Source organism: Microtus oregoni, unplaced genomic scaffold, assembly GCF_018167655.1.
Source record: "Microtus oregoni isolate MIOR12 unplaced genomic scaffold, Mior012 000016F_ref0000370, whole genome shotgun sequence".
Lineage (NCBI taxonomy): Eukaryota > Metazoa > Chordata > Mammalia > Rodentia > Cricetidae > Microtus > Microtus oregoni.
In genome coordinates, this window is record NW_024543075.1 from 4,102,575 (window position 1) to 4,112,047 (window position 9,473).

Here is a 9,473-nt window from a genome sequence, read left to right on the forward strand (position 1 = left end):
ATGTGCCTGGAATAAACTTCTAGTGTTCTCGCGTGGCCCCTCTTCAGCCTGTGAGCAGAGCCTTGGCCTGAGAGGCACCATATTGCCCTTTGGCTCTGGACTAGAAGGATGACAGCGATCTGTAGCTCTCTCCAGCCCTGGTCCAAAGCATGTCAGCCAGTAAAAGGGCATGGATTTCTGCAGAGAAGGCTCCTGAAGTGGGAGACTAGCTTTGGGGCGCTGGGGAAGGCACAGTAGAGGGCTGCAGTGTCCTGGCTAGGAAAATGGCTGCTGCTGGCCTGGGCTGGGGAGACTCCCAGGCCTGCAGAAAGCATCAGTACTTTTATTCTAAGTAGGGAGGTGGAGAGCCAAGTCCTGACTCAAGTTCTAATACAAGAGGTTCGTTTTTCTGACCCTTTCCTTTCTAAAACACTATCTAGCGTAACACTCCATAATCTGTTTCCACATCCCACCTCCAGGTAACTCATTGGTTTACAGAAAACAGGAGCAGAAATATCTGAGAAAGCAGAACTTTAAAGAGGCTGTTGAGCCCACCCACAGCATCCGGACCTCGGTTCGCAAATGGTTATATATAAGCACCCAGAACTCCACTATCTACAGGAACTTCTAACTTCCTTGAAACAAGAGCATCCTTTAAACACAAGACATGGACTCCAGCTCCAAGTCCACAGTGGTCAACATCAGCAGCAGCGATGTCCCAAAGGATTATGTGACCTGGTCCACATTTAACACAGTGTTCATGAACAGCTGTTGCCTGGGTTTCCTTGCGTATGTCTTCTCTGTGAAGGTGAGTGTCCTTGTCGGGGGAGTGATGGGGCAAGAAGGTGTGTGTGGGACTGAGGCTCTTCCTGCCCAAAGAACACCTGGGATATGTACAGCCTTGTGTTTGTGCACGCGTGACACTTGGTGTTTGGTGTCCTGTATGTAGCTATGTTTGTGTCTGTAGACTGTGTAGACAGCATATAGTGCAGGTGAATTTTATGTGTCTTGGAGACTCTCCTAGGTAGGCAAAGGGTAAGGCTGCCTAGTGATTCTGGGTGAGACTGTCTCCACTCTCGAGGACTTCTCCTGACAGCTTAGCGTCTGGAATGCCCCTTCACCCTGCAGCCTGGGGCACCAGTGTGTGTACAAGCAGGGCTTACAGAAAACAGTACCCCATGTTGGGACAAGCAGACAGTGTTGGGCTCTGCGGGGCAGTCTGAATGTGTGAGAGGGAGGGGGTCCTTGTGCTGAGGGAGGAGATGGCAGTGGGCAGGAAGGACAGTGGGGAAACTGAGGCAGAGCGCAGGGCTCTCAGATGACTTGCTTCAAGTCCACACTGATCATCTGGTCTCCTCCAGTCCAGGGACAGGAAGATGGCGGGCGATGTGATTGGGGCCCAGGCCTACGCTACAACTGCCAAGCGACTGAACATTGGTGCCGTGGTCGTCTCCATCATCACGTTCATCGTAATTATCATTATATCCACCCAAAAAAAATAGATGATCGCTATGAAGGATGATATTCCATGAATTATGTGCTCTTCGTATACAGAGTCAGTGGATTAAATTCTCCCCTGCGCTGTTTCCTCGGGGAATGCCTGAATGTCCTCTGCCCTTCCCAGCTGCTGCTTATCCTGGCCCCGACCTGTCACTGGACTCCTCCTGGGATTGTTAACCTAACACATCTGCTCACATTGGAATCAATAAAGTGTGCGGGATGGCAATTGCGCTGTAACTCTGTCCCCCGACCGGTCCTGTCCTGAACTTACTCAGGGTTTTCCTGGCTTCCTTCCTGTCTAAGAGGAGCTGTAGGGGCAGAGTGCAGGGCCTTCACAGCCAGGAAGTTTTCTGGCCTCTTGCTGGAGACAACAGTTGACCAGCATCCTGCCTAGGGTCCTCTTTTACTTAGCAGGCACAGGCAGGCAGTAGCATATCCCTCCCAGAACTCCACAGGGCACCAGGGTTGCAGCCAGAATGCCTTAAAGCACTGAGGACTTAAAAGAATGTCCTACCTATCTAAAGAAAAGAGATGTACACGTCCCATCTGAGGGTTATGCTGTCTTTGTTTCCAGCTCTCGTTCTCTGCTCCCATGCTCTCTGTTCACACAGCTTATATACACACTCAACCACAAACTTCAGGCAGTAAACGAGGCTACAAAGGCGATTTCTCAGCGCCCTGATGCGTTCCTTGAGTAAAACCATAAGGGGCAAATAAACTTGTCTGCTACCAATTAGTTGGCAATTGTAACAGGGAGTATATGCAGTGTCTTTTTCTCTTAAGAGGGTTGCTTACTGAAGAGCAGTAGGATCTCTGTGAGTTCCAGGCCGGCCTTGTCTACAAGCAAGCTCCAGGACAGGCTCCAAAGCTACAGAGAGAAACCCTGTCTCGGAAAAGCAAAATTAAAAAAGAAAAAAAAAAAAGAAAGGTTGCTTACAAGAGTTTAGAGAAGAGAAAGGCTAAACTATTGAGCGGTCTAAGGAAGAAATAAAGAAGTTGTGTACTATTCTACATTTCTTAAGCGTATTAAGCTTTATTTATTTATTTATTTTCGAGACAGGGTTTCTCTGTAGCTCTGGAGCCTGTCCTGGAACTAGTTCTTGTAGACCAGGCTGGCCTCGAACTCACAGAGATCTGCTTGCCTCTGCCTCCTGAGTGCTGGGATTAAAGGAGTGCACCACTACCACCTGGCGCATATTAAGTTTTATAAACTGACATTGTGTGATTAACAAGACATGAAGGTGTCCTGTCCTCCCTCCATCTGCCCTTGCTACCCAGCCCTAATAACTGGAGGCCATTTTTGAGCGTCTATGAGTAACCATGGCAACCCACAGGAGGCAGGGCAAATAAAGCTGAGCTTTTTTTGTCAAGGCTGGTATTGAAAGTGTTCCAAGTTAAAAGATACATATTCTTATCCTGCAAACAGCCTCAGAGCACAAGGAGGGGATTTATTGGAGGGAAGCTAGTAGCTTTTTTTGGGTGGGGGACATTGTTTTACTGTAGCTTTGGAACCTGTCCGAGAACTAGAACTTGTAGACCACGCTGGCCTCAAACTCACAGAGATCCGCCTGCCCCTGCCTCCTGAGTGCTGGGATTAAAGACCTGGCCCACCACCACCGGGTAATTAATTTATTTTTATTTAATATGTGTTGGTGTTTTGATATGGGTATTGGGTTTTACAGGCAGACAGTTGTGAGCTGACATATAGGTGCTGGGAACTTAGTCCAGGGTCATCCGTCATCTCTTCAGCCCCACAAACCCACTCCTCTGAGTGAGGTCACTTGTGTTTTTCAACAGCCTAAGTGACTTCTGTGTTATCTTAGGGCCAGGGCAATTCTGACACCACAGGTGTTATGTTTACCTGAGTCAAGCTCCCTAAACCCTAAATCTCGGGCACAATCTCTGAGTCCACAGTACCCATTATTGTAAAAGAAGCCAGTCATACTTTGTAAGGACTCTCAAGGTAAGCATGTCTTAAAGTGTGCACTTGGGGCTGAGTTCACTGTTATCTGAATACTTTCCCCCAACTTGTGCTGTGCTTAAATAGGACTGAAGCAAAATGACCTGGGCCAGACTCTAGAAGTCCTGCTTTAGCACCGGTTACAACAAACTGGGGCTGAGCTGAGTTTCCTTCTTGTCTCTTGGTGGGTCCTTTTCCCCCTGCCTCCTATAAAGCCTAAAGGAATCACAGCAGCAGTCTCCTTGGTAATTTGTGCCCATAGGTTCTTGCCAAGTTAAATGAAATGATGCGTGGTTACTAAGTATCTAGGCCTCTTAAAAAGCAGATATGATTTAGAAACTTGTTTACTAGAGGTTTCTTCATGTGGCAAAGCTATGCTATCTCAGGTTTGTATATCAAACATGGTTTGACCCATAGTAAATCTTGTGTGTGGAAAAAGGAAGGTTACCAGAAGCCCACTCCACAGCATGAGCTGCCATGAACAGGAATGTGGCAGTCGGTCCTGCAAAGTCAGACCTGTTATGGATTTCATCTCTTTAAGAGACAAGCCATGCCCACTACTGGCGACCCCTGCCCTCCTCACCATCTAGATTCTTACCGTTCCCTTTAGCACGTCAGCTTCCCTCTCCCCTGCTCCCTTCTCTGTCTCTCTCCTTTCTCTTCTCCTTCTTCCCCCACTCTCTCGCTCCTCTAAGTAATAAATATCCAATTCTATTCTGTACGATGTGTCTGTCCATGTGCCTTCTACCCACTACCTGTTCACTGGGACCAGCCACCGCTCGGGAAACAGCAGCCATCTCTGTCTGGGACTAGCTGCTCCCAGAGCCTGCTGCCTGCCTACTGCTGCTGGGGACCTTGCAGCAATTTTTAAAAAATCATAAACTTGGTGCCATGCGACTCGGATATGCGCTCCTGCCTGAAACTCCTCTCCCAGGGTCAGGATCCTGAACCGGGTTCCTTTTCCACTCCCACCATCAGCTTCCCGGCTTCAATTGGTGAGTCCCCCCCAAATCTGCTATGGTTGCTTCCCTTTACCTGAATCATGTTTGGACTGACCCGGGGTTAGTCAGTCCATGTGTTAGCACGGCATACTTCCCATGCAGTGCATTTAATTGGGGACCTGATACCCCAATTTTTTTTTTATCTTTTTTTCCCATTTCTTCTCTTTCCTTTTTTTGTTCCCTCGTCATAAATGCCACTCAGAGCAGCCCCAGCCTCTCTGGTTTCTCAGTCACTTTGAACAACTGGATCCAGCCAGGCCATAACACCCCACTCACAGCCCAAGTATGTTCATCCATGAATCCTGGATGTTCGCGCTGCTGTTTCTCGAGTTTTCATGATTCTGGCTGTGGATAGCAACCACCCATGTCAACTCCCTGGCTTTTAAATTCCAGTCGGCTTTTTCAATTCCAGCTGTGGCATGGTGCAGTTTTTCCAGTCCAGCCTTTTGCCTCCCCCACCCCTTGTGGCTTGTGGTCTGGCATGGCAGCTCAGCAACAGGGCAGATCACGCCTTTAGGTCCCTCTCATTAAGCTTAAAATCCTTACAGCTCAAAAATTGTGACTTTTTTCATACAGCATGTGGCTGCCGCCATTTTGACTGGGGTCAAGTGACTTTATCACCATCTTGACTAGGGCCATGTCAGGTGAATATATTCCACCATCTTAACTCAGGTATTACCTGCCGGGTTCCCCATTGTTAACTTTATTACATGGGTGACCTTACTGCCATCTTGTCTAAGAGCCAGGTCAGGTGACCAAGTTCTCCCATTTTTACTTAAGTATACCTTGCCTTGTCACCCATTTTCACTAAAATCCTCTTGTTAACTCTGTTACATGCGTTTTACGCAGTGGCATGCCTTTGATAGGGCCCATCAAAGTATCCATGTTGCCCAATTCCTGTTCACTCTTTCTGTGTATAATAATTGTTCATTACATCTCATTTCAGACTACAAAATCATAAGTCTCATGCTTTAAACTTGTATGTACTATTAAGTCTCTTAAAAAATGCCTTATATTTAATCCAACCCTCATTTAAAATATATTAAGCTGTTCTCTACTATTGTCAGTTCTGCCATTAACCTTCTATTGCAAGCGGTTTCTTCTTTCTGTCTTTTTATGAGTATAAGTCTTACCTGTTAAGAGCCAGTACAGTCAGGCTCAGACCCAGCCTTCCAGGCAGATTCTATACTGAAACTATACTTAATAAACAGCCCTCAACTGCTCAGAGATCTGGGGAATGTGATATTTAAATATTTATTTATTAAAAATACTTCTTATAACAAATGAGACAGGTTGGTTCCTAGCAACAGCACTCTGCTTCCTCCAAAGAAGACAAAAGACAAATGGACACACAACAACGTCCATCTGCAGTTGGTTTCAACTGCCAGGTGCTGACCATTGGGAAAAATTGCCTTTGATCTAAACTAAAGATCTACAGACATGGACAGAATCACTGGAATCGACAGCCTAGCTGATCAGGTCAAGGGAGGCCTGTCTTCCTACAGATTTCTTAGCCCACAGGGTCTTCTGGAGCCTGACAGGCCCTGTGCTAAACAGCAAAGGCCAAGTGCAACCCTCAGCGACCATGGAGGAACCAAAAAAGACTAGCTTTGGGTGCCAACCAAGTAAGTTCTCTGTCATTTTTAAAATCAGTAACTCAAATAAAATCTTATCCTTCTCAAAGATCTCTGATACAGTTTGATAGCTGAGAGATTTTGCCAGTTTTAAAATTTCTCTCTTGGGGCTGGAGAGATGGCTCAGTGGTTAAGAGCATTGCCTGCTCTTCCAAAGGTCCTGAGTTCAATTCCCAGCAACCACATGGTGGCTCACAACCATCTGTAATGAGGTATGGTGCCTGTTTCTGGCCTGCAGGCATACATGTAGAAATTGTATTCATAGTAAATAAATAAATATTTTTAAAAAATTAAAATAAAATTTCTCTCTTATGCTGCCTTCCATAGTCTTAAAAATACTTTTCATTGTACAAAAATATGTCAAAGTCATTATACAATGTATGTGTCTTAAACTTCTGTCTTCACAAACCCAAGGAATTCTTGTAAGTTCCAGGGAGCCAAATTAAAGGATCCACCTTAAATAGGTCAGATACATCTCCATCAATTCCTTGGTCCTAAAGAAATTTTTTTTTTCTTAATTTAACTTTGTTCTTTGTTCTGCCAATACCTTAAACAGGTATAAGAGACACCAGACATTTCCATGCCACAAACACCGGACAGGAACAAAGAGACCAGCTATGCCAGAATGTGGCCAGCACCCAGCCTTCTCAGGTCCCCTCATCCCAAAGATGGCACTCACAAATAAACCGGAAGCAGTCTTGAGAATCCCCCACCCCAATTTCGTCAAACTGTGGTGTTTAATCTCCCACTTTTTATTATAAAAAATGAGCTGGAAATGTTATGGTTTTTGTCTCTTTAAGAGACAAGCCATGCCCACTACCGGTGACCATTGCCCTCCTTTCGCCATCTTGACTCTCACCGTTCCCTTTGGTGCGTGAGCTTCCCTCTCCCCTGCTCCCTTCTCTGTCTCTCTCCTTTCTCTTCTCCTTCTTCCCCCACTCTCTATCTTCTCTAAGTAATAAATATCCAATTCTATTTTCTACAATGTGTCTGTCCATGTGCCTTCTACCCCCCCCCCACCCCGCCTGTTCACACCCTAGGGCTCACTGGGACCAGCCACCACTCGGAAATCAGCAGCCATCTCTGTCTGGGACTAGCTGCTCCTAGAGCATGCTGCCTGCCTACTGCCGCTGGGGACCTTGCCGCATTTTTAAAAAAATCATAAAAAGAGGTCTTACCCAGAATCCCCACAGCTCATGGACATATCCACTTATGCCTAGGTGCACTGTCTGAAGATGAAAGTATTAGGAGTGGGCCTGAGGTCTCAAGGAAATGACCACACAATTAAAATATTTTGGACACCAATAAGTTTTAGGTTCCTAGCACCCATGTTAGGCCGCTCACAACAACATATGATTCCGGTCCAGGGTGTCTGACACCCTCCTCTGGTCTCCTCAGGCATCTTCTGCACTCATGTTCATTTACTCCCAAAGACACACACAATTCAAAACTATCAAAATAAATCCTTTTTTGTGTTTGTTGTTTTGTTTTTCAAGACAGGGTTTCTCTGTAGTTTTGGAGCTTGTCCTGGAAGTCACTCTGTAAGACCAGGCTGACCTTGGACAAAATTAATCTTTTAAAAATTACTGATGAAATATATGTGCTAAACTTTATTTAAAAATTATCTTCCCCCCTCATGAAATATCGATAGTTTTAGTTTTTTGTTTTTTAATTTATTTGTTTAATTGCATTGATGTTTTGCCATGGGTGCCAGGTCCCCTGGAACTGGAGTTACAGACAGTTGTGAGCCACCACATTGGTACTGGGATTTGAACTCGGGTCCTCTGGAAGAACAGTCGGTGCTCTTAACAGCTGAGCCATCTCTCCAGCCTGTGTTATTAGTTTTGACTGTCAATTTGACACAACCTGGAGTCATCTGGGAAGAAATTCCTAGTGAGGAATTCTCTAGGTCAGGTTGGCCTGTGGGCCTGTCTAGGAAGGAGGGTCTGTCTAGTTTGCTAATTGATGTAGGATGGTCTGGTCCACTGTGGAGAGCCCCATTCCCTAGGCAGGGGTGTCTGGACAGGTACCAAAGCTACAGAGAAACCCTGTTTCAAAAAACCAAACCAAACCAAATCCAGTGCATGCTCTATGTTTCCTGCACCGGGTGAGCTGCACCACATGCGGAAAGCTCGTGGTCACAAAGACTACTTGGAGAAGAGCCAGGACAGTAGCTTCAAGGGACCCAGAAGTGCAGGCTGATGGGACAAGGGGGTCCCTGGAGGCCTAGCATTGCTGTGGATGACTGGTCCAGGGGTTCCTAAGGACACAGCAGAAGGTGCAGTAGCCTGGCCCCTGCTTTGTGAAGAGGGCCCAGACCCAGGGGCAGGGACCATTCCAGGATCTTGGTTTCTGCTATTTAGGAGAAACCCAGCAGCACATCCATCACACGCAAGCATCCGCTTACCTCCCCCTGATCGAATTTCCCCATCTTTCCGTGAAGATGTGCTGAGGCAAGAAGAAAAGACTACAATTTCAGGAAGGCCTTGGCCAACTTCACTATTACACCTCCTGAGGCTCCACTGGGTGCGGTCCAGACCCACCCTGCTCACCACCAAACTCCAAGTCTTCTAATAAAACGAAAAAGCCGGGCAGTGGTGGCACACGCCTTTAATGCCAGCACTTGGGAGGCAGAAACAGGAGGATCTCTGTGACTTCGAGACCAGCCTGGTCCACAAAAGCTAGTTCCAGGACAGGCTCCAAAACCACAGAGAAACCCCGTCTTGAAAAACAAAAACAAAAACAAAAACAAAACCAAAAAAAAATGATAAAAGATGAGAAGTTACAGTGGGATCACACATATACGTTAGTCTAGCACTGGGTGGATGCCATGTGCCTGGAATAAACTTCTATTCTTTCCGCGTGGCCCCTCTTAGCCTGTGAGCAGAGCCTTGGCCTGAGAGGCACCACATTGTCCTTTGGCTCTGGACAAGAAGGATGACAGCGAACTGTAGCTCTCTCCAGCCCTGGTCCAAAGCATGTCAGCCAGTAAAAGGGCATGGATTTCTGCAGAGAAGGCTCCTGAAGTGGGAGACAAGCTTTGAGGAGCTGTGGAAGGCACAGTAGAGTGCTGCAGTGTCCTGGCTAGGAAAATGGCTGCTGCTGGCCTGGGCTGGGGAGACTCCCAGGCCTGCAGAAAGCATCAGTACTTTTATTCTAAGCAGCGAGGTGGAGAGCCAAGTCCTGACTCAGGTTCTAATACAAGAGGTTTGTTTTCCTGACCCTTTCCTCTCTAAAACCCTACCCTAGCATACCACTCCATAATATGTTTCCACATCTTACTCCCAGGTAGCTCATTGGTTTACAGAAAACAGGAGCAGAAATATCAGAGAAAGCAGAACTTTAAAGAGGCTGTAGAGCCCACCCACAGCATCCGGACCTCGCTTCGCAATGATTATA

General features: G+C 46.6%; 1 protein-coding gene across 1 annotated transcript; it reads left to right on the forward strand.

Moving 5' to 3' along the window:
- Positions 1–620: 620 nt before the first annotated feature.
- Positions 621–1,685, forward strand: LOC121458079 (interferon-induced transmembrane protein 2-like). The gene is made up of 2 exons (XM_041667204.1): positions 621–787; positions 1,341–1,685. Exons 1-2 carry the CDS (start codon positions 647–649, stop codon positions 1,479–1,481), a joined length of 282 nt encoding a protein of 93 aa, XP_041523138.1. The 5' UTR covers positions 621–646; the 3' UTR covers positions 1,482–1,685.
- Positions 1,686–9,473: the final 7,788 nt, after the last annotated feature.

Coding starts and splice junctions, on each gene's coding strand:
- LOC121458079 (XM_041667204.1), top strand. CDS start 647: ATGGACTCCAGCTCCAAGTCCACAGTGGTCAACATCAGCAGCAGCGAT. Junction 788..1,340: donor CGTATGTCTTCTCTGTGAAG/GTGAGTGTCCTT, acceptor GGTCTCCTCCAG/TCCAGGGACAGGAAGATGGC.